We start from the raw sequence: 25,759 nt of genomic DNA, 5'->3' as shown, positions 1-25,759 counted from the left end.
AATACACTCACAAAAAGCTAGGGGGCATTGGGTCCACGACCTTCGCAGGTGAACTCAACCCAACCTCCCCCAACTACCCAGCAAAACCATCAAGGGTGTGTGATCCATGAATGAACCAAATATCTGACGGTTCAAATAGTACAGTACACGTCATCATGATGCCCACATTTCAGTTGCGAGTTTGAGGAGACACCCAGCCATCAAGCATCAGTACCACTGCAAGGGAAGCAGCTACCAAGTCAAGAGTGCTGCCAGCAGGCTGTTGTACTGTACAGGTAATTTCCCCTGCTAGATAACAGGAAGCTGAGCAAAAGGCATCTAAAAGCTGTGCAAGACCAAGTCAAGCCCACCCACAGAGGGCACAACGCATCCCCCGTTATTTCACCCAAAAGTCCAGCACCCCCCCACATCTGCGAGCAGTACAGTTGCCTTTTTTGTAATGCTAAAAATGACATGTATCTATCAAGAGGAGCAAGAGGGTGGCGGACCTTTTGAGCGCAGCCGTGTTGTGCCAAGATGTTTCCCTTCATTTTTGCTCCAATCAATCCCACTGTGAGTTTGAAATTCACAGCCGCTTGATGAGTTTTTAGTAGACATAAACAAACATGCTCGGAAGGGTTATTCAAGTTGCTCGTCTTTCTAAATGTGTACTAAACTCTGAGGTATTTTGTTTTGGTCTAAAATAGAAAGTGCCTGGTAAGAAAAAAAAATATCTTGTTAGTCAGAAATAAGTACTTTTGACCTTGATTTCAGATATTTCATCTTGGTTACCTAATACTACATGATAAATGAAAGTGTCTATTAGTTAAATGTATTCATTCAGTCATGTCTTTTATACACTTCTAATAGCACACAAAAGGTGTTGATACTTGATATTATCGGGATAAAAACCTGTGTCCGTGGTGACGTGCATGCAGACAGGTGCAATGGGTGATTTGCATGGATCCCCTCCAGGCACTTTTATCCTGACCCAAGAGCAGAGTAAGCGTGGCCCAACAGTAGTCAGTGTGGTTGCCTGGACAACTGATCGCTGGATTACAGGTTGAAAGTGGAGAAAAAGAGTGCGATATATAGAGTGAGGGTGAGCCAACGGTGTAATAAGGTAAAGTCAGATAGTGTTTGGATCAATGGTCTTCATCCCATCTCCTACAGGTTTTCATTTTAGTTTAAAGACCCAGGACTGGAGGAGAATATAATCATTTGGGCAGTCTGAAATAAAACCATGGAACGCTGCAGACAAAAAAGGATGTCATAGTAAAGTCTTTATTAAATGTCCTTATTACAGGACAGAGTATGCACAAAGCACAAAGTGCTAAATTGTATATGTTAACAGAATAACAAGCTGATGAACTAATTGCGTCTCTGCTTCTGAGACTTTCTGAGACTAGATTGTGCCATGTTGGTATAGACCAACCAATATTGTGCCTTCAGGTAAATTCCTTTAACCCTATTTAACACACGATTGCACAGGGGTGTCCAAACTTTTTTCGCCGACGGCCGCACACTGAAACATCAACAGATGTGGGGAGTCGCTTTGATATTTTTATATATATGTTCAAACCTTGCAATAAGTAGGGGGTGTTTGAAATGTTTTATAAGGTTGTGTGCATGGGCGCGTTTAACTGCTGAACCTCTTCCCACAAATTGAAACAAAAACAAACTAAATTAACAAAATGAAATGTGCCATTGTGAGTTTTTAGTTTCTCTTTACATTGCTCCTTTTTGCTCTATTTTCCATATTTTTGCCACTTTTATTATTTTACTTATTGATTATTTACTTTATTTCTACAATGGGGTCACACATCCTAACACAAATACCCTACTGATGACATTTAAAGCCTTTAAAATGTATTTCATGCTAGAACTCAGTAGGCTTTAAAAGCAGGGGTAAGAAACCTACGGCTCGGGAGCCAGATGTGGCTCTTTTGATGACTGCATCTGGCTCTCAGACATTTCTTAACACCATAAAATGTGTTTATTTGAATTTGTTTTCCTGACATTTTAAAGTAAAACATTACAGAAATCACAGTGTAAAAATAACATTAAAAATATGCTTTCTAACGCATTTTAATCCATCCGTTTGATGTTCTAGCACGATGCTAGCTGTCCTTCCCATGTTTTCCGTGTCAGACACCAAAACTTGATTATTATTGGGGTCGTCCCTCCTTTAATCAAATAGTCAGCTAGCTAATTGTGCAGAGACAACCCTTTTGATGAAAAAGGAAAAGAAAGAAAGATACGGAGTAGGGCACAAAACCATGCAGCACCAGAAGTCACATTAATGGTATAAAGTAATTTATTTATTATTGGTTAGCTTCAATATAACAACATTATTAAAAGGAATACATTCAGAGAGTTATTATATTCTAAAATTGTTGGTCTTTCTTAAATATACACATTTGGTTGTATTCGGTGTTAAAAAATATGACATGGCTCTCACGGAAATACATTTTCAAATATGTGGCTTTCATGGCTCTCTTTGCCAAAAAGGTTCCCGACCCCTGCTTTAAAGGATTGTGGCTTTGTTTTGACTTTTTGCAACACTTACTCAAACAGATGGACCAGCCTCAACAAGCTGTGTGATGAAAGAAGAACATGAGACGAGAGAAAGCGATGTAAAGTAAGCGGACTCGTCTTCAGTCACACTCCAGTGTTACAATGCCACTCATGGCTTGTTCTCACAGTTGGGATTTTATTTTGTATTTTATTCTATTTACATTTTAGTTTAGTGGTTACTTTTACACTAACAATCAAATAAATAAATTAAAAATATTAAAAAAAACCTGTACATTTAATAAGGATATTATAGCGACAGTTTGACCTGCAGGGAATTTTTTTTGAAGGGGAGCGAGTTTTGAAAAATAGTTAGAAAGCACAACATAGCATCTTTGAATGACCCCATAGATCTATTCACCTGGTACATTAGCTAACTACATGTCGTGTCTTCAGTAGCACCTCATTCACTTTGTCATTTTAAAACAACCAGCAAAGATTTTTTTATTTCTGAAATGTAGCAGTGATATGCTTATTCATTATTTCCTACAAAGCCATCCATTCATAAAAACATAAATACATAAACAACAATCTGATATTTCAAAAGGTTTTAGTAAAACAAATTTCCCAATGAAAAAACAGAGCAGTGTTCCTTCAGTGTGTACTTACGTGCTTCACCCGGCATGACCTTCCTCACTACACTTTGAGGAGACCCTTGTGTCCTCATGCACACAGCCATCAAACAGAATATAGTGTCCTGAAATCCAATACCGGCTGTATAGAAAAGCTGTTTTTCTTTGAGTATGACATGTCTTTATTCAAGAGGACTCCCAGTGTTACACAGATAGAGTCCTTACAGATCTACACACAAGTATTAGTAGTCAGTTGATATGATTTTTGTCTTTTTAAAACAATCAATATGTGCCTGAAGTTCAGATTTCCATCTTTATTTTAGGTTTCACAAAAATACGGTACTTATCTTTAGTGAATTGCAGACATTTTTACACTGCTACCCATCCTTGCGTGGATTTACTCCCAGTCTCAAAATGTGTCCGGTTAATCGGAGACTATAAATCGTCCACAGGTGTGAATGTGAGTGTGAATGTTTGTCCGTATGTGTCCTGTGATTGACTGGCCACCATTATGAATGAATCAATGTCTGCATTTTAGCCTTCATCCCCGGAGACCTCCCACTTTGTTTTGAGGCGTTTAGATATGTGATGTTTGCACATAGAATCCTGGTCCACCTGCTTCTTTCCCAAGACCAATCCTGATAGTTTGCTTTACTCAGTAGAGGTCTAACCCTGTCCAGTCACAAACGAACAAATATGACACTTGGTCAGGTTCTCTCTGTTACCACAAGGAAATGCCATTTAGCCTTGTGGATGATAAATGGAACACAGCAGCGTCCTATACTGTATTTGCAATGACAATATTGAGGCAGGTGCTGGTATTGTAGCCACCCTTACCTCTTCCCCTACCCCTTAAAAATTAGGGCAAGGGGAAGAAGCCACTAAGAAATGGGACACCACTTGATTCTCCTCACATCATCACCCTCCACCGCTTGCTGGCTGTGACATAAGCAGATGAGACAATTAAACTGTTCATAATAAATGTTTCCTACCATAAAGTAAGGTACATACATGTCTACATTATTTCAATGTTATATCATTTTATAAAAAGCAAACATTCTTACAAACTGACATTTATTGCAAAGCAGCAAACAATTCTAATAAATAACGGATTACAACCAGTACTGTAACAACATTCATAAAAAAATGTAACAAATATATATGTGAAATAGAAATAACAATATAACAATCTTCAACAAATGTATTCAACAAATGTATACATCTTATCAAGCAATCATTTCAAGGTTTAAAAACCTCCCTGTTTTGTCCTCGCTTTCCACCTCTTGTTGATGTTCTGCCTTAGATTCTTTTGTAAGAAAGTCCAGAATGCCATTTTGTTGCATTTGACTTTTCCATACTGAGATTGGAGCTTTTGATTGGTCCTGCGGTGCTGTGTGGTGTAGCAGAGGGCTGACTTCACTTGGCTCAGCTCCAGCAGGAATGACACATATGCATGACTGATGGGCTACAACTCTTGACTCACTGTAAATACAATCATAACAGTAATAGTGGTATAGTAATAGTGTGATGAAAACAAAAAAAATGGTATTTCATATGGTAAACACACACACGAAACAGTGCTTATGACTTGTAAGGACTTGAAAATCAGGCCAATGACTTTGGATTTGACTCAAACTGACTTGTCTAGGCTTCAGACCCGACTTGGACTTACTTTGAGACTTGACATTAAAGACTTGAGACTTGCAAAACACTGACACTAACCCACCTACTGAACAGTGACGTGTTGGCTGGTGATGCACTGACTCCAAAAAAAAATCTTAATACAGGTTGCTCATTAAGAGGATAAGAAGAAAAAGAAGAGAATAATTCACTTTGGTTTAATTCATTCTAACTGTTTTAAAATACATCTTAGTCCCATTCATTGTTATTTTTGTTGAATTAACTGAAAAACATGTGTGTTCTTACTAGGGCTGTCAAAAACTGTAACCAAATTAATCACAGTTTTGAAATGAATTAATCATGATTAATCACCATTTACTGCCTGAAATGTGCTCGTTTTTACTGCATTTTATGAACAGAAAGTTACATGACAGGACGCAAATTTTATATATTTGGATGCATTAACGGCTCCAAATGAACTGAAAATTTAATTCACACTATAAGATACAGCGATGTGAAAAAATGTTTGCCCCCTTCCTAATTTCTTAATTTTTTCTAAGTTTGTCATACTTCAGATCAGACTTTCAGATCATCAAACAAATTTAAATTTTAAACAATGCCAACACAACTGAACACAAAATGCAGTTTTTCAAAACTTTTTATTCTCCAGGGAGGAAAAAAAAGCCGAACCTACACGGCCCTGTGTGTGAAAACGTGACCAGATAACCAAGTAATAAGTCATTGAGCAAGACCAATTTAGCATTTTCTTAAGTAGTGGTTATAAAGTCCTCAGTGAGTCACGCGGGGCTCGGGGGGATGTAGATTAGAATGCAAATAAAACCAAAGTGGTAATGTGGGTGAGAGGAGATTACATCACTTCTCAGCCACCTTGAGAAAAGCGAGCATGGACTCATTTCTTTGTTGTAATGCATGAGTGCAGGGGCTCAATAGCAATCACACATCACATTAACTCTTATTACATGCAGCTGCATTACATAAGAGACATCCAAAAATGTCAAGGCCTGGAAAATAGTTTCTCAAGTAGGAGTCATGCTTCATTTGTTTGAATGTGTGCTGCAGATAGGTTTTTATCATTGTTTACATAAGGAGACTCTAATGTTCATTTGAATGAAGACAAACTCCTGAAATGCACGTCTGTTTCACAAAACAAACTCACCCTGAGACAAGGTCGAAACACTCACGCTAGACCTGCATTATCAGTACCTTCATTATAGTGACAGTGTTTACAAATGGGGAGGGAAAGAGGAATGAACGGATGGGGAGAGGTGCAACAGGTTCAACACGAAAGGAAAAAAAAGCACTGAAAGTTTAAGAAACCTCAAGAGTGAGGAGGACAAGAAGAAGGGGATGTTCAGAAATGTGTTTAAAATTGGCAAAGGGAACATTTGGAATACCGGAAGTGAACAAATGTATTGTGATTGATGTGAAACGGACGGAGGGTAGGATTAAATATGTTTTGCTTCTTCCTTTTGGATATGTGGAACTGTGACTTGTACAAAATAAATAAAACCATTACCATAATAAGAGTAAATAAGCCATTTATGACATAAATAAGACTTGTGCTCATGTGTGTTGCTATAAATGTGTTCCCCAGGGGAACAGGGTGAGTGACGGCAGGGGTTCAGCGTTGAGTTTCATCGGCTGCAACAGTAGCCCGTGTTTTTATGAGGTATTTTTGTTAGGGATTATTGTGCCCGTTGTGAGATCATTCAAACCTGCAATAAAAGCCATGTCTGGTGTTTGCTGTCTCACTGAACATAACGGTAACAATGCTGACACCTAGTGGCTAGTGTAGAATACGACGGTAACGTCTTTGAATGCGTCTTTTGAATGCCTTATATTTGTATTATAGTTCATTTAGCCGTTTTTATGCTTGAAAATGCTTAATTTAGGCAAAAAAAACATACAATTTGCTTCAAGTATGCATATTTTCCAGTAATAATAGGCCCTATTCAACCACAAAACAGCATGACTTATTAATTCATATATTTTTGAAAAACTGTGATAGAGTGAAGCCGCGAAATTCAAACTGCAAAGTGGCGCGGGAAGTCTGCATATACAAAACATAGTATAAATATGTTTGAACTACACAACAAAACCCACAGATATTTGTGAAAATAAACATAGTACAGAACTGAAAAATCTGGCAATCTCATCGGGCTAGCATTGATTCAATACCAATACTACCTTGGTATCGGTAATATCAATATTTGGAGCAATTTGCCCAATTTTGTGGAGTTTCAGGTTTCTGCTCAGCATCCTGGAAGAGTTGATGCTGAAATGTCAAACTGTGCCCAGCTACCAGGCACTAAACACTGGCACCCTGTTGTCATGCTAATGTGTATTTGACAATACAACTGAAGAAACACTAAAATATAAATTTGCCATGTAAAAAAGCTTTTAACAGTCAAGTGGGAGGAAACTTGAATTAGTGCAGATTGCACACTTCCTCCTGTTGGTTCCTGTTTACATTTTTAACACATCAGTTGATCATTTCCTTAAGCAAACACATTGACTGGCTACAATATTGTGTGTGGCTCATGCATTGGAGCCTCTGAAGTTAAACCTTTAAAATTGGACTAAAAATGTTTGGAAAACGACATAAAATTAGCAAAAATGCAATGGGTTAGTTCTTTCAAGTGTGTTTTGCTTTTTCTTTGTGTTTTTTTGTTCTTTCAGTGATAGTATGATGGCAAAAAGGAAAAGTGCAATGATGTCCATAGAATTGGAAATAATTGTGAAATAGGAAAGCGATGCGCAGGTTTCTGTCCTGGCTGCTAAGTCCACAATAATAAAAGAAGAATGTTGATGTTTTTATTTCATTTTATTTTATTTTAAAAAAACAAACTCAACTCATAAGCACTGTTGTGTCTGTCACTCTGTACTAAAGTCGGCACTGGTTAACTTATTTTTACACTTGTATAACTGTTAAGAAAGCTAACATTTTACTGAGGACATTGTCTGCACAGTTATATGATGACACTGTGACCCTTGAACAAAATCTCTTTCCATTATTTCCGAGAGAAAAAATGTTTAGAAATATAATATAAAACTGTATGTGCCCTGCGATTGGCTGGAGACCAGTGCAGGGTGTACGCCGCCTCTCGCCAAAAGTCAGCTGGGATAGGCGACCCTAGCGAGGATAAGCGGTATAGAAAATGGATGGATGGATGACTATAAAGCTGTATATGCGTTAATTTATAAAAATGGTGTTTTATGTGCAGCGGAGCCTCCAAAGTCAAAGGCTTCACATGCCTTCAGATCTGTGAGGATCTAAAGCATGAACTCCTCAAGTGCTTTTGCTTTTTCTTTGGCTTTCTGTGTATTTTTGTGACTCCACAACAGAAGGTCACCAGTGATGGCTTAGAGGCAAAGTGGGATGTTAACCACAGAGCAAGAAATTGTGGCCGGCTACTCAGTACAAAATGAACTATACAATTCAGTTGCATGCAAAAATGTTTTTTGCCAAGCACCTGTTAATATAACCTGAGTATTTCACCAAAAATCATATGCTGTATGAAAATGCCAACAACTTGGAAGTCACCCAGCATCACATATAGATTGCGTGTGACTCTCCACCGCATTATTTACTCAAACACCACCCTAAAGTGACAGTTCCTCTATTTGCCCTTAACTTGCTTGTCAGCCTGAGCAGCAGAAGGCCAAAAGTTACTTTCGGATTTGTGATTAATGTCACCTCCAGGAATCCAAAACGTTCTTTCTCTCAGCGTCCCTCTCTGGAACACTTCGCACAATCTCTTTGGGCGTGTCTCTTCATCTTTGCTCCCTTTCATGCCCTCTGTCTTTCACTCTATATTTTATTTTCTTCCTCACTTGCCCCGTCTCTCTCTCGTCTGTACCTCGCTGCACCTGGCTGCCTGCTCAGGCCTGACACTTTAAACACATCAGCTTCAGCCTGTGCTGCAAGAGGAATATCAATACGGGCTGCAAACACACACACACATACACACACCGTACCCAAATGTCCACACTCACCACAGTGAGTGTGTGTTTTAGAGAAGACATAAACAGAGGCTGTCATGGTGTCAGCATGACCACTGGAAGAGGAGGAGGACAAAATGAAGCATGCGCCATCAAGCACTGTTTTTCATCCTAAATAACACAACCAGCATGTGCTGGTTACGTCAAAAGAATTTTAAGCAGCTAACTGTAAGCCCTTTAAGACCTCTTGTGTGTGCATGTACACACACACACACACACACACACACGCGCTTTCCCACTACAGAGCTCCTCTGCTGCCTTCGTCTCTGTAGGCCACCCTTCAAACCTCCTTGTCTCTCGCCTCCTCACTTGTTGATCCAACATGGATGTCTTTCCATCAAAGCCACATTAAAACGCTAAGTGTTTGCCTGGCATGGATTGCTTTCTGCCTGCGGCCAATACTTCTTTTCCACCACAGGGGTAATCGCACGATTCTCACTGTCTGTTTCTATTGTTTATATGTACGCCAAAAGGCCTCAGCACAAGTGCTGCATGTGTCAGACACAGACATCTTCATTTTCCATGCACAGTATTCAATTCTACCCCTGTAGTCACCTTTGCACTTGAATTACCCAGTACAGTAGAAGTACAGGAGACATAATCAGAGAAAACAAGCCATTTAGGACATAAATAAGACTCATTCTCGTGTCTGTTGCTATAGATGTGTTTCCTCGTGGGAGCGGAATGGCGGGTGAAGAGTTGAGTTTTAGCTTGGCGTGGGTTACGGCTGCAACAGTAGCCCGTGTTTTGATTAGGGATTTTTATTCGGGATTATTGTGCCTGTTGTGAGATCATTCAAACCTGCAATCAATGCCTGTCATTCCGGCGCTCAAGTCTGGCGCTTGTCTCACCGAACTAGTGACCAGTGTAAAATACTGCCATTCACAGCATCGATGAATGCATCTTCTGAATGCCTTATATTTGTATTTCAGTTCATTTAGACATTGTTATACTTGAAAATGCTTAATTTAGGCAAAATATGTCAACTTTGCTTATGCATTTTTTTTTTTTTACTAATAATTCAACCACAGAACAGCATGATTTATTCATACAATTTTGAAAAACCCGTGATAGAGTGTAACCACAAAATTCAAACCGCAAAGTGACGAGGGACACCTGTGGTCCCATTAAGGAAGTGGTTCGTACCTACTTTCTGTCTGTCATGCCCCCCCAGGCTACAGAATTTTTTTCAGGAACCCCTAATTTAAATTAAAATGCTATTGAGAACCTGTAATAATAATTCATTTATTTGTACAAACCACTGGATGAGTTGCCGGCACCAGCATCGTTCAAGTGTGAATAAAAACACAACAGACCTGCCAACCTTGAAGAAATGTTATGAGAATAGTCTCCCCTGCCTTTCACGCCCCTATGCCTCTTCATATTGTGTGAATACTGTACACAGATACACGTTTTCACAGTGGGTGGGCCAGAAGACTTCACGGGAGGCACAGCAGCTTGAGAAAAATAAAGAGAAACCTTGTCAAACTTGCGGAGTTAACTTCAGTTATATTTAAAAAGGTAAATAAAATGATTTTTAGTCCCTACACTGAGAGGGTAAAAAGAGTCTCGGGTGAGCAGAAAACACAAAATATGGCCTAGAAAAAGGAGTTGTTTGTGAAGTGAGGCCCCAGTTTTATACACTTGTCACCGCACTTTGAAAACCCCTGCTCTCATGAATGTGTGTATTAACAATGGATTTTCTTCTTATCGTGCGAAAGATTAAGAGTATTGGCACAAGTTATTATTAACAACGTAACAAATGTTATTGTTTGACTGCTTTGGCTAATGCAGTTGTGCATCAGTTGTTTACATTTTATTTAAACTCTACGCATTTAAACTCTAAAATGTTTTGTGACTGTTGGGTGGAGAGGATTTACACTGATGCTATTGTTTCTTGTTGCATTTTGATCATAGTGTTCATTTTAATTAGCATAAGCTTCATGTGCAGAGTGTGCTATGCTATGATGCCTGCTCGGTGATAACGTCCCTCTGCATTCACATTTGTAGTTATGGTGTTACATGTCGACTATACTGTAAGATGTTCAAACACGTGATTGGCGACGTGCTACTTATTCATCTGCTGTGCTTTCTTGTGACCTTTAGAGCACCATCAGGTTAACACACTAGAGGTCATCTAAAATGTATATGACCTTGCCCTGACACCTAGTGGATAAGAATATTGTTGCTCTGAGAGGGATGACGTTGTATCATAAAACTGCATTCTTCTACTCCACAGATTGAGATACAAAATATAATGCTAGCTAATTCTGACTCCATTTACAGAATTGAGAGCTGAACTGCAAGGATATGTTATGTGGTTACATCGTGCGACAGTATGTGTGTTTGCAATGAAAAAAGTCACTATAGTCCTCGGGCATTGACCGACTCGGTGTTGGAAGTAAGACTTGTCAGGGCTGTAAGAGTCAACAAACTAAGTCAAGCGTAGAATTGGTGGCCGGACATGAGGGGAAGACATCTAAAGAGATACGACAGAGTGACAAAACAGTACACTTCACATTTATCCCAGTACAGCAAGAAGAGGACAGGGTTGAATGGGAAAGGGATAAAGTCAAGGTGATTTATCAGGGAAATAGTGCATGTCAGCTGTGTAACCATGAACTACTAATAATGCAACTTCTGTCTGGGACAGCCCTGACAGAAAGGTGGCAGGGGCATTTTGAACAAAAGGGCCATATGCGCAATGGATGTACATCTCTGCCAATGCAGCGTCAAGTCCGTCCGAGGCGCTGTCACTAATTAGTCAATAAAATCGTAAAATTCACCTTCCATGCTGCCAGTCTATAGAGATACTGCTGCTCCCTTTCAAAGCAGAAGGCGCAGGTTCGAGTCCCACTGATGAACAGATGCAATCGGAGTCACGGTGTGGCCTTTAGCTTGGTCATTAGGCTACCATTACAGGCTAGCAGGCTAGCCACTACATTACCAGATTCACTGTCAAAGCTAGTGCTTCCGTCACTAAACAAACTTTTGCTTCTCACAGCAACAACTATGTTGTGTTCACAGACCGCCAGACAAGTGCAAAATCTCAACGCTAGATGAAAAAACACTCTCAGTGCAGTACAGAGACATAAATGTAAAAATTGCGGCCTTGTTACCAGTGGTAGATAGATATCTGTATGATCATGTATTTATAAATCATGACTGACCTATGATGAATGACGTGTTTTCTGAGGGGAAAAAAACATTTTGTTGACAAGAAAATTCATAAATTTGCAGTTATGTGAGTGTTATTTTTCTTTACATTGCAAAATAGTTGCAACTGACTCAACAGCGCCTCGGCTGGTTGCATCCACATAGAGCACTTCATGTCACAAGGGCCACCACAGCGGCAGTTTTGAACCCCAAAGCAGACAGACACAGAGTGGAATGGGGGGGAAAAGGGTTTACTGGAACAAGAGGAGTGCAGTAAACGTGAATATAAACAAAATGTTGCCACAGGTGAAAAGTGAAAAGATCACAGCACAAACATACAAAGGACAACTCAAGAACAAGACAAAAAAAATAAAAGCTAACAAGCAAGACTCGGCAGGGTGAACCAAAGCAAAAAAACACAATTATTTTACAAGCCGCTCAGCATGAAAGACCGCGCAGCATCATAGCGTGGCAAACTGCCTGCTGATAAATGCCTGATTAGCTATAGACCGCAGGTGTGCAGCAGGTGGCTCCGCCCCAGGAACTACCAAAAAAGGCACTGCAACGCAAAGAAAAAAGCAGCAAGTCAAACAAGCTGTCTATATGTACCCTGTGATTGGCTGGCGTAGATAATTAATGGTTGGAAGTCAAACAAGCAGGCTCATGACACTTCATTTTACTTCATTCGCATCAAAACTTGATTTATCAACAATCAACACAACTGAGAAAAAATCTTTATTACTGTAAAGAATGCATGTATAAATGTATATGTTGGAAAATATGGCCAGCAAAGGAATTATAGCTAACTCCACATTGACTCATACTGACTGATGGCGAGTGTCTGAGCTTTGAGATCATTTCCAAATGATTGCTATAAATTGTTTCATGTGTGTGTCATATATGTGTGACATTGACAGGCAAACCTGACAGAGAAACCTGGATAACTACTTAAAATATTTTAAAACTATACATTTTCTAAGTAAAACTCGCAAAAGTCAAAGCCAAAATCAGTTCATAATATTTTTTGGAATTGCTTTCCTGACGTGGTTGTCATGCTATCTCTATACTCCACACTAGGTGGTGCTGTGTCATATTGTAAGCCCATCCTTCCTTGCATGACCTCACTGTGCAAAATTCCATTTCATTTTCAGTTCACCTTGAAGAAAATGGCGTGTGATTAGTTTTGTCCAAGCTCAGAGGCCTCTATGTTTCATTCTTTACCACAGTGTGTCAAAACTGTCACCATTACAGAGGATGTGGGATGAGAAAACCTGCAATTATTAGGGTCAAATAGGGAAATGTGCTGCTTGGCTCAAGTAACTCTTGACTCCTAGATGATGTGATGAGTGAAAATTGAGTAATTATTAGTATTCAGTAAAATCCAGTGAAACGGCTGCTCTGTTAGGGAAGTATTTAGTGTAGATTGGAGTGAACTCGACCAACACAGAGAGTTTGAATCATTTGCTGTTTATGAACAGTTCAATTACAGATGATTGCACCTAACTTCTATCCAACAAATCCACTTCTGTTGCCAATGTCAACCTTTTAAATGGCTTTTAAATGACTTATGTGACATGAGTAGTCAAGGCCAGTACAGGTCGTTCTTTTTCCAAGTGTGCAGGCCTCTGTGTTTGTGCTCAAGCAGCACAAAGACGTCAACAACATGAGTGTTACTGATGATCCCTGCCACAGCCACGCAGCAGACGATGCAGTGATGGAGTCTGGTGGATACTGAGAACGCTCTCCCTCATGTCACATGTGAGTTTGCAGCAGTGTTGCCAAACAGGCCCTATTTTTAGTGTAGGAATGTACACAGAGGCCTCGTGGAAGGAGATCATAACAAGCCGCATGCAGCACGCTCCTACAAAGAGACAACCTCCTTTGGATCACAGAGTCACACGGCAGCAACACGACAGAAAAGTCGGAGAAAGTACAAGAAAATGTCAAGACATCATTTTTTCTGCTGAACGCTTACGGCAAACAGGCAAACACATTGTGGGACCCTTCAGAACCCTTGCATACAATAGACAGAAGAAGGTAAGCTGCTGCAAACTGCATAGGATAAGATCTTAGTCTGATTTCAGATGGGCTTGGAAATGTTAGAGTTATATGATGAAAAGCATTGCACATGTGGACATGCGTGTCAAATAGTCATTTATCCCTGCTCTGTTCGCTGGACACTTCATTAGGTACACATGCACGCATCTAATGAGATCCACGACAAATGGCATGTGCAAAATACACTGTTGCAAAGATACTAATGCTAAATTTTTATTGAATTTTTATTGACGAGCAAAATATTCGAAATGCCTCTGAATGATTGACTGCAGTTCTGCACCACTTCAACTACAACCACAATAATAAGCATACTGTTCAATGAAATAATACAAATCAATACATCTCTGACTGATTCAGTCAAGACTGATCATTGTTATTTTCGTACATGCAACGTTTTGGATACATTTCTTGTATTAGCTATTGTGCAGGTGTACTTAATGCTGTGTACATATTACCAGTAGGCACAATAACTGATTCATCTGTAGAATATGTGGAAATGACTGATTGATTCATTGTGTCTTTAAAACAACTGAGGAATTTTTAGGGATGGAATATTTGCTTTATACAAAGTACGGCAATGTGATTACCTACCACAGAGTGGAAAATCATACAATGGGGTGCAGTACTACTTCGCAACCAGCAGAGGCACTGTTTTGACATCTGAACAGCTTTGCTACTTATTGAACTTTATGCTTAAATTGCTGAAAAAGAGATGATGTGAAATATTTAAACATATACAGCACGCCAATGTGGAAAAACATGCTTTACTTTGTGTTTTCTAAAAATAGAATATAGAATAGAATACCTTTTATCGTCATTATACACATGGACAATGAGATTTAAGGCAGCTCCTTCTCTGTGCACACATGTATGAATGATATAAAAAAAATATATTTTTAAAAATAAAAAAATATATATACACAAATAAATACAAAATAGAATGAAATAAGTAGTAGTTATTGAGTGTATGTAGTGATATAATATTGCACAGTATTTTCAGTCCTATTGGAAATTGCACATTTGTGGGTAGAGGGAAGTACGGGGTGGGGTGTGTGGAGTCAGTGCATGATATATGATGACATGATGTTGCAAATGATATGAAAATGATATTAAAACTATAACAATTAGTCTATAAATTGATCCCTTTATTCCTGTTAATAAAGGAAATGTGTTAAAATGCTCATCACTAGTAGAAATTGCAGCTAAATGTATTAAACTTAAAAACAAAGCAACAAGAGACGCATGAAAGACACACAACAGAGAGCACATGACAATGCTATAAAAATAGTAGAACAGGTCACTGAATGCTCAGACAAGTAGTCATTCGAAAGATTAGACCGGCACAAGCAGCAAAGCTGACAGTGAGACTGTACCTTTGAAGCTGCAGTATTTATGTCAGTGAGGCTCACTTTTCATTAGTAAGTCCAGGTGGTCTGCGATGAATGTGGAATTGAATGCAACAAATGATGACTAAAATAATGAAGTCTGCTCAGTAAAAGTTGGCTTGGTGTAATTAAAGTAATACATATAGCAGCAACAAAGTATATTAATAATATTTTTGACACATCGATCGGATTAGTAATGTTTCTCTCCTCAGGATGGAGCAACCAGCGGTGGAGGTGTTCCACTACAAAGACAAAGAGCAGTCATCCAACCTGCTCCTCCAGCTTAACAGCCTTAGACAGGAGAAGCTTCTGACAGATGTGTTGCTGTGCTCCGAAAACACAGAGATTCCCTGCCATCGCAATGTCCTGGTCTCCAGCAGCCCTTACTTCCGGGCAATGTTCTGCAACAACTTCATTGAGAGGCAGCAGAACAGGATCAACCTGAAGGGAATCACGTCGGCCGTCCTGAGTGGCATCGTTGACTATGTCTACACCGGGCTGGCACGTATCAGCATGGATAACGTGCTGCCTTTCATGCAAGCAGCCTCCATGCTGCAGTATGGTCGTCTTTTTGAGGCCTGCTCCAGTTTTCTTCAGGAACAGCTGAGCCCTGAGAACTGCTTGAGCATGTTAAGGCTCTCTGAGATCATGAACTGCAACACTTTGAGACACAAAGCGAAGGAGATGGCCATGAAGAGCTTCTCCGATGTGTCTCTTTCGGAGGATCTGTGCGAGCTCTCTTTACCAGAGCTTATGGGCTACCTGGAGGATGACAGCCTTTGTGCGGAGGAGGAGCAGGTCTTTGAGACCCTTGTAGCTTGGATCCACTTTGATCCTTTATCCAGACGTGGCGCCATCAGTGACCTTTTCAAGAAAGTGCGCCTTCGTTACATCCACCCCACCTACTTATTCCAGTTCATTGCTAATGACCCTCTGATCCAGTCCTCCACCCTCTGCGTTGAGCTCATCGAATCGGTGCGGCGCCTCATGTTTTCTGTCAGCACCAAGTATGTGGACGACTCCAGGTGTGACTTCAAGCCTCTTTGGGTTGCACCGAGGCGCTGTACCTACCACGACACTCTAGTTGTGGTAGGAGGGAGGAAGAACAATGAGCAGACCTCAAGGGAAGCTTTAGTATTTGATGAGAGAAGCCAGAAGTGGCAGTGTCTGTCCAAAGTGCCCATCCGACTGTACAAAGCTTCCTATGTGGCCCTCCACAGTGTGGTGTATGTTATTGGAGGCTTGAGCACCAACGCAAAATACAACCAAGTCAGCACAGCTGTCTATACCCTCTCCCTCAAGACCAACCAATGGCGTGTGGCCGAGCCCATGCTGGAGCCACGTTTTGCCCACCAGAGTGTCTCCTACCTCCATTTCATTTTTGTCCTCGGGGGACTCGGGTCTGATAGACGACTGACAGACAGCGTGGAAAGGTGACATGAGACAGGAAAAGATGTGTTGCATTAAATGGAGCTGCATGTATGACATCACTATTTACAATGTTCTCAGATACAACAGCATGTTCAACCAGTGGGAGTCCATGGCCCCCATGCCTGAGGCTGTGCTGCACCCTGCAGTGGCCGCCACCAACCAGAGGATCTACATGTTTGGTGGGGAAGACGCCATGCAGAACCCAGTCCGAATCATTCAGGTAACCCTCAGTAACTCTTAGCATAGAGCTGTTAGTATTTTTTGTTTAGGGGTCTTATTCATTTCAGTCTATTGGATCTCTGCAGGTGTATCACATCGCCAGAAACATGTGGTGTAAGATGGAGAACAGAACAGTGAAGAATGTGTCTGCTCCTGCTGTTGTGGTGGATGAAAAAATCTATGTTATTGGAGGTACTGGCAATTACATAACCTCAATTTGGTAATACTTGTTTTTATACTATTGACAGTAAAACTATTAGTAATACAGTCGTCCCTCGTCTATCGGTTCCAGACCCGACTGTGATAAGTACATTTTCACGAAATAGGACTCAATATTAATAAACAGAATATTTTTTGGTTTAGAGCACAGAAAACGTGTTTATGACTTGAAGTAATAACAATAACAGTAGATCTGCGGGCCACATATGGCCCACGGCCCGCATTTTAGACATGTTTCTCAATATGTCTGTCCTCATGGAGAACTTTCATCATTCCAATTCGATATTAGCTACCTGCCTGATAAACATGTCTACTGTGTCCCAGGATACACCAGGAGAATGATTGCATACGATACCAAGGCTAACCGCTTTATCAAGTGCACCAGCCTGAAGGAGAGGAGGATGCACCATTCTGCTACGGTTCTCAACAACAAACTGTACATCACTGGAGGACGTTACATCAACAGCCATGATGTTATTGAGGACTCAGACAATTTTGAGTGTTACGACCCAAAGACAGACACTTGGATGACCAAGGGGACTCTGCCATATAAACTCTTTGACCATGGCTCTCTGACTCTGACCTGTGTCTCACAGATTTTGGATCACTCATAGTTGAGATTAATTCATAATGACTGCCATTTATTGGCAGAAAGACTGTCTTTATGCAGAAATAACAAACTAATATCAAAAATGAATGTATTATTATTTGCTATTTATTTTCAGGGCTTATTCAACAAGAGGTCGGGACACCCTCGTCACCAGTCAATCATATAGGACATTTAAACATGCAACCATTCACACTCACATTCACACCTATGGACAATTGCAACATGCATTTTTTTGACTGTGGAGAATTTGAGAAATGATCATTTTGTTCTGGAGCAGGCCCACTTACAATGATGTACACATGCAAGCAACATTCATGTACAATTGTATATATGTTTCTAAGTTAACTTATTTTTTTTTCCTTGTCCTGTACAGCCATTAGGACAGATAGTATTGTTGATCTAAATGCCCTTACGTGCTCAACAGATTTGCTCTGCCTGGGAAAAGTGTGACATACACTTCCTCAGTTATAGAAAATGTATTTGACTTTGATGTTTTTTAAATGCAAATTTGGAGCGGCCGGACCGGAGCAGGAGGGGATAGAGAAGAAGAGAAAAGAAAACAGAGGGGGGAGTGCAGGGACAATAGGGGGACAATAAAGAGAGAGACAAGGACAACAGGAACAACAACAATTGTGACAACAATAACAAAACAACAGAAACAAACAGGACTACATCAGCAAATGTCTGTGACGGCTATAAAGACCATGACGGAAAGGACAAAATAATATCAACCACTACAATGATAATACTGCATTGAAACAGTCATACATATTAGTAGTAATAGTAGTAATGAAATTATTAACTATGATAGTGAACAGAATGATAATAAATGTAATAACTGTAAACACAAATCTAATAACTATAATCATATTGTTGACATCACTCTATCAAATGCTTTTTCAGCATCTAATGAAACAATGAAACAAGTGGTTTCTAAATTATGGATGATAGTGATCAATCAGATTGATTAGACGGCGTACATTGCTAGTTGAGTGTCTCCCCTTGATAAAACCTGATTGATCAGGGTGTATTATATGAGGGGTAACTTTTTCCAGTCTCCTAGCTAGTACTTTGCATACTATTTTAAGATCTGCATTAATCAGTGAAATTGGACGATAACTGGAAGGTAGTGTTTGGTCCTTATCCGGTTTCAGCAGGAGACTGATTGTAGCTGAGTTCATGTTGGGAGGCAGGCATGCGCTGTCATATTCATGCACTGTTTAATTTCCAAAACCATTCTAAGAAATACTGGGGCTAGTAATGACCAGAATACTTTCAGCAGGGAACCAATCAGGTCCTGGTGCTTTCTTATTTGGCATTCACTGTAGAGCATCATGAAGTTCCGTTAATGAAATGGGTAAATCTAAGTTTGTCACCTGTTCTTCATTTAATTTGGGTAATTCTATAGTGTTGAGAAATGTTTCAATGTCTGGGAGAGATGGTTTAATCTGAGGTGTACATACATTTTTATAAAAGTCCCTAAAGACAGAATCAATTTCCTCTAGGAGGTGATATGACCTCCTGAGTTTTTTATGGAGGATATAGAGCTTTTTTCTTTATTGCGTTTCACTTGGTTAGCTAAGTATTTTCCAGGTCTATTGTCATGCTCAAACTTCTCCAAACGCAGTCTCTGCAGTTGGAACTGAATGTTCTTATCGATAATTTCTTTTAGGCCTAATTTAAGTTTTTTTTAGGTTCCTCAGGGTGTGCTCATCTTGTGAGTCAGCATGAGCGGTTTCAAGTTTGTTTTTTTGTTCTCCAACTCTAATTCCAATCATCTTTCTTTCTTTTTCTTATATGATGAATATGAAATAGTTTTCCCCGTACATTACTACTTTTTCTGTCTCCCAGAGAATACAAGCCGAGAGTCCGGGTTGGTCATGAAAGTCTAAAAACATAGTCGACTCTCTCTCAAAGTATTTTAGGAAATCTGGGTTACTTTAAGTTACATTTTTTATATGTAAGAGATAATCAACTTGCAAGTGTATTTTTTTTATTTAAATCACAAATTTGTGGTTTTCCCAGTTTGACTCTAGAGTACACAGACTACATTTTGAATTTTGCTGGTTGGGCATAGTGACCTTTTTTTTTTACTAATCATTGTAATGAAAACAAATTATTAAATTATTGTGCTAATCATATAAATGTATGTGACTTATGAATTTAATGTTGTTTTTCTATTTTAAAGTTTACACCTATAATGCATGCATGCATAACTATTGGGACTCTTTTACCCAAAACAACCCATGCACCAAATATAAACAGTTCAATACAATATAATTTACAGAAGGTACGTTTAAATACTGTTGCATGCAGCAAAACTGTTTCTTTTTGAAGCAAATTGTTGTTATGTATAAAAATATATATTTCTACTTTTGACACAGCTCGTTCCCTCCTGCTTAACATTGATGTTCTCCAATTTCGGTTCAACATTTGCAATAAAGGTAACTGTTGTAATTGTTAGATTAGATTCCGCTCCATAACCCTCCACTGTCGCTCTTCAGCATGTCTCACATCCATAATGAATTTTAAATTATGAAATGTATAGGTACTCACCACTAATGAATGATAACGTAAGATGTTTGATGAACAGATGAAATCGGTGAATATATATTATACAAGTTTCACTTTTGCATCTCAAAGCAACTATGGTGTGTTCAAAGACTGCAGAGCAAAGTGCGAAATCGCAAAACTTGTCAAAAAAACATTGTCAGTGATGCATAAAGACATAAACATGTCAAAATTGTGTGCTTTTTTAAAAGTGGGACACGTATGTTGCATATGTTCCCTTTACAATTATGTATTTATAAACTGTTACGGATTTACAGTGACCAAGATGTGCTTTCTGCAGAAAAAAATGGCCTACTTTAAAAAAAAAATTGTTTTCGATTGTTCAGCTACTTTAGAGAACGAGTGCTATGTTTAGACCGTCGAGAGGCAGGTTAGTTTTAGGCTAGTGATGATGTGTTGTTGCAATAGTAATTGTTGTATGAATATATATATATATATATTTTTTCAAATTTGCAGTGCTGTGAATGCTGAATTGCGAGTAAGCTACTGTATATTGCTGGATAAAATTATTCTTATTCCTCTTGTACAATTTTTTACTTCAGTAATAAAAAGTTGAAAACACTCATTCTGTGTATGTATTTATCTGTCTATTTATCTAACTAGTTTGGCTCAGTAGTAACATGTTGTCCACTGAATGCAACGTGAGTAGAACATGAATCCAGCATGTCTCAACATGTATGACGCTGCTCACACAGAACCTTTATTTGGCCCAGACAGGTTCTTGGCATCGTCGGCAGGAGAAACTGAAAATTATGTAGTAAAAATTGTATCATTTTACAAAGAATGGCCTTAAATCATCTCCAGCACTGAAATTCATCTGCTCCACGTGGAACCTTTAAAGCTTGAGTGAGACGACAAATGCTTGATATTGGATTTCCAAGCACCTGGACAGGAAAATAAGAGAAATGTATCCAAGTCTAATTTAGCTGACTGTGTATTTAGTAATAATTTCATTATCTATTCATGGAGCATCCATTACATTGAATTTTATGAGAATCAAATTTTGATTTTGCAAAGTCAGCATTATCTAATCAGATCACATACGGTCCATCTATGACATTTGGAAAGCTGTGTCAGCTGTTAGGTGAACGCAATGTGACCAGCAGATATTACATGAGAGAGAATTTCCCTGAAAGTCATTGGGTCAGATGGTACAGTTGCTTGCTGCCAGCAAATGAAGTTCAGGGGATGGTGGGTGGTCAATGTGTATGTGGTGGTGGGTGGTGGAAAACTATAGTTGAGCTGGTGTTATTTTGAGGGACAAACAAGAAGACGACTGCTACACCACGTGAGTCATGTGGGCTGGCAGATGTGAGAGAGGGGGCAGAGAACCGACGAGCGGGGGTTTCACAAGAGAAAATGTGAGCGAGTGATGAAACCCATCCGGGAGCAGCAGCGACAGGTGCGGATGTGTGTGTTGGTGATTCAGGCTTGAAGAGGGTCGGGCCGGATGGAGCAGCTGTCTCGTCTGCTCACAACATCACAACAAAAACAGGGATGATGGACAGAATTAGAGGGAGGAGTGATGAAGTTAGAATGCTGTCCAACAACATCTACCAAGGCCACGCAGCCAACTAAAACACCCTAGATCATCATATCTGTGTTTGTGAGCTAGCAGACTACTTCCTGGTAGATAGTGGCATTGTCGTAGCCTAGTCTATTATTGAGGCCAAATTATGCGACACCATCCATCCATTCATCCGTCTTCTATACCGCTTGTCGTCATTAGGGTCACGGGTGACTAGGCTGAAGCCTATCCCAGCTGACTTTAGACGGGAGGTAGGGTACACCAATCACCAATCAGAGGACACATATACTGTAGACCAAGAACCATTGATACTCACATTCACAACTAAATTTTACTAACATGCATGTCTTTGGATGAAAACCCACAGACGCTTGGGGAAAACATGCAAACTACACACGGAGATGTTTCAACAGAGAGCCAAACCTGGATCTCCAAACAGTGAAGATGACGAGCTAACCACTAGGTGACCTTATACATGAAATTATTGAAACTGTCCATCCATCCATTGATATTTCCAAGTTGCTGTTCCGTATAAATTGAAAGTGGGGAACAAAGGAACCCCGCCAAATATTCTGCCTTTGGAGGTAGTATCAGAGTCAGAACAGAGGCGGTACAGCACCTGCGTGAAAGGGAATACTGTAATGCCTGGACAGGGTTGTCAGGTTTCAAACTTTCTCCACCCTATTGTATTGAAAGCAATTGTTGCTGTCCCACAGTATTTAATACACATAAGTGGAAAGAGTACCAAAATACTGCACTCAAGTAACATTTTTCAGGCGTATAAATGCTGGCTCACAAGGCACCAATTTGCTGAGTGAAAGAGGCTACTAAAACTCACTGCTAAGGGTGCTAAATGTTTATTTGTGACTGTAACTCATACACATGATACTTTTTGGTTTTACGTGGTCCTTCAGAGGAACATGACTTTACACAGTGAAACTTCTGAAACAAAGCATATACTCCTGATCAAAATTTTTAGACCAGTTGAAAAATGGCAAGAATTTACATTTTGCACTGTTGGATCTTACGGAGGTTCTAAGTAGCACTGCAAAATGCAAAAAGGAGAAATGGAATGAGACAAAAAAATGTTTGAGTACGCAAATTATTGCAAACAAGCATTAAAGTGAAATAGGCTGTTCATCTGTTGATCAAAAGTTTAAGACCACAACCTTTAAAAGCCGAAATCTTGGCAAAAATGTGGATTCGGTGTCATTTTCTGTCAGGTATTCACACTATCATGATCTCTTGACGGCAAAGGCAAAAATAAACTCTCCTTGAACGTGATTAGATTGTTGAGCGGCATAAGCAAGGCCTCTCACAGCGCGCCTTTGCTTTTAAGTTTGGACAGAGTAAGACAGTTTTTTTAAACTTCTTAAAAGATCCTTAGAGTTATGGAACAAAAAAGTCAAGTGGTAGACCCAAAGAAACATCACTGGCCCTGAGCTGGAGGATCCGATTGGCTGTCTGTCAAGACTCGGGACGATCCTCGGCCCAAATGAAGGTTGTTACTGGTGCTGAGTCCAATAACCATTAAACGGCATCTACAAGAGAAGGGTTTTGAGAAGAAAAAGGTCATCAACGGCCTCGTCTTCAATGCCAAAAAATTCCCCGTTTAGAATTTGCGCTAGAGAACCAAACATAGCACATTGAAAGGTGGAAAAAAGTTTCGGTCTCTGATGAGAAAGAATGTAACCCTGACAGTCCTGATGGCTTCCAACATTACAGGCATGACAAGGAGATCCCACCTGTTCATTACTTTTATGGACAGAATTTCTAGACAGAACGTTGAGGGGATCCAGTTTGGTGACTGCAGGATTGGGTCTCTGCTTTGCAGATGATGTGGTTTTGCTGGCTTCATCAGGCCGTGAGCTTCAATTCTCACTAGATCGCTTTGCAGCCGAGTGTGAAGCAGCTGGGATGAGATCCAGCACCTCCAAGTCCAAGTCCATGGTTCTCGCCTGGAAAAGGGTGGAGTGCCGGGTTGAGGATGAGATCTTTCCCCAAGTGGAGGAGTTTAAGTACCTCGGGGTCTTGTTCATGAGTGAGGGAATAGAAACGAGAACGAGAGGGTGATTGGTGCGGTGTCTGCAGTGATGCAGACTCTGCATCGGTCTGTTGTGGTGAAGAGGGAGCTGAGCTGAAAGGCATGATCTACATTCCTACCCTCATCTATGGTCATGAGCTTTGGGTAGTGACCGAAAGGACAAGATTGCAGGTGCAAGCAGACGAAATTAGTTTTTTCCGTAGGGTGGCTGGGCTCTCACTGTCACCCGGGAAAAACTCAGAGTAGAACCGCTGCTCTTCCGCATTGAGATGAGCCAGATGCGATGGATTGGGCATCTGGTCAGGACGCCTTCCGGATGATGACCCAGGACACGTTGGAGAGACTATGTCACTCAACTGGCCTGGGAACGCCTCGCCTGCCAGGAGGAGCTGGACGAAGTGGCTGGGGAGAGGAACGTCTGGGCTTCCCTGCTTAGGCTGCTGCCCCTTGGATCCGACCACAGATAAGCGGTAGAAGATGGATGGATGGGTTGTTTGCCATAAATTGCTTCCTCAAAATATTTTAGTTTCACTCTCATTTCTTCTTTTTGCATTTTGAAGCTCTACTTTAAACCTCCTGAAGATCCAACAGTGTAAAATGTTAATTCTTGCAATTTGTCAACTGGTCTTAAAATGATCAGTAGTGTATCTCAAATGCAATGCTATGATTTTTTTTATAAACTTTTTAGATCCTCGGGTCAGTCCTTTATTTTCTTTCTGTCACCATTTGACTGAACACATGTTGGGACTTTCTCTGCCATCTTGTCGTTTGGTCTGCTCTCCAAATAGAACTAATTGCACATCAGGGAATCATTTACCCCTACAGTTCACACCATAGCACACATTCTGTCATGAAGCTCCGCTTTACAAACACATGACGCAGTCTTGTTACCCACAGCTATTTCCTTTTGGGTGCAGATTAAAATGCTAGAATAAATAGAATGCATCATGTTAATGTGGCTGCGTGTGATGTTGACTACCAGAATGAAGCATTTTGCATTTGTGTGACCTTTTGCCTACATGGGGGTGTTACATGAAAACCACAAACATGATGCTGCAGATGCACCTGTTCCAAAAGCAGCAGCCACATGGGATGGGAAATAAACAATCAAATGTATAATGCTTACCGGTTTTCACACATATTCTGGCAAAGTTTCCTGCATTGCGTGGCATGTGTGTGCCATGAAAAGCCAGTGCAAAAAACACTCAAAAGCAAGATGAGCATCCAGGAAGATGTATTGCGAAACATGTGCTGCTGCTGACATGTTTTGTATCGTGCTATGAATTATGGCCACCATGAAACCACCCTCCCTCATGCAGACATACAGTACACGGAAGAAAACGCTCATTTAATCCCAAGCACATGGACTCACACACGCTACATGCTCCATAGCCGCTCCCCTCACACTGAGCACACTATGTTTAACACGCTGCAGGACATTCAAGCAACAGACATGTGGCAACAGTCATTAGATGGACACAAGAACCCATCATTGATCTCTTTGTTACACTTATCACAGTATGTTGATGGCAATACGTTCACCTGCAGTACTTTCACTCTTGGACTACGCTTCCTGGAAACACCATTGACACACAATGGGATGAAACCCACCACCACCACCACCACCACATGCAAACACTCACACACAATATACAACGTAACTCAACACCCTGCCGAATCAGAAGGACAACTTGGATCTATTTATATGACCAGGAGTGACTAAGGGTCATGGGACTACACAGCCATGCTTCCTTTGAACAAGGGTGAACA

The 25,759-nt window shown here is 40.2% G+C and overlaps 1 protein-coding gene across 2 annotated transcripts; it reads left to right on the top strand.

Moving 5' to 3' along the window:
• The first annotated feature begins 13,687 nt into the window (after nucleotides 1–13,687).
• On the top strand, nucleotides 13,688–20,793 carry klhl38b (kelch-like family member 38b). Of its 2 annotated transcripts, none has more exons than XM_054781796.1 (5): nucleotides 13,688–13,961; nucleotides 15,711–16,800; nucleotides 16,877–17,018; nucleotides 17,104–17,209; nucleotides 17,561–20,793. In XM_054781796.1, exons 2-5 carry the CDS (start codon nucleotides 15,764–15,766, stop codon nucleotides 17,848–17,850), a joined length of 1,575 nt encoding a protein of 524 aa, XP_054637771.1. In that variant the 5' UTR covers nucleotides 13,688–13,961; nucleotides 15,711–15,763; the 3' UTR covers nucleotides 17,851–20,793. The 2 variants fall into 2 exon arrangements, with proteins under 2 accessions (XP_054637771.1, XP_054637770.1); XM_054781795.1 differs by having other exon boundaries at nucleotides 15,580–16,800.
• The last annotated feature ends 4,966 nt before the right edge of the window (nucleotides 20,794–25,759 follow it).

Source organism: Dunckerocampus dactyliophorus, chromosome 7 (genome assembly GCF_027744805.1).
Source record: "Dunckerocampus dactyliophorus isolate RoL2022-P2 chromosome 7, RoL_Ddac_1.1, whole genome shotgun sequence".
Lineage (NCBI taxonomy): Eukaryota > Metazoa > Chordata > Actinopteri > Syngnathiformes > Syngnathidae > Dunckerocampus > Dunckerocampus dactyliophorus.
This window is presented reverse-complemented; position numbering and strand designations above follow the sequence as displayed.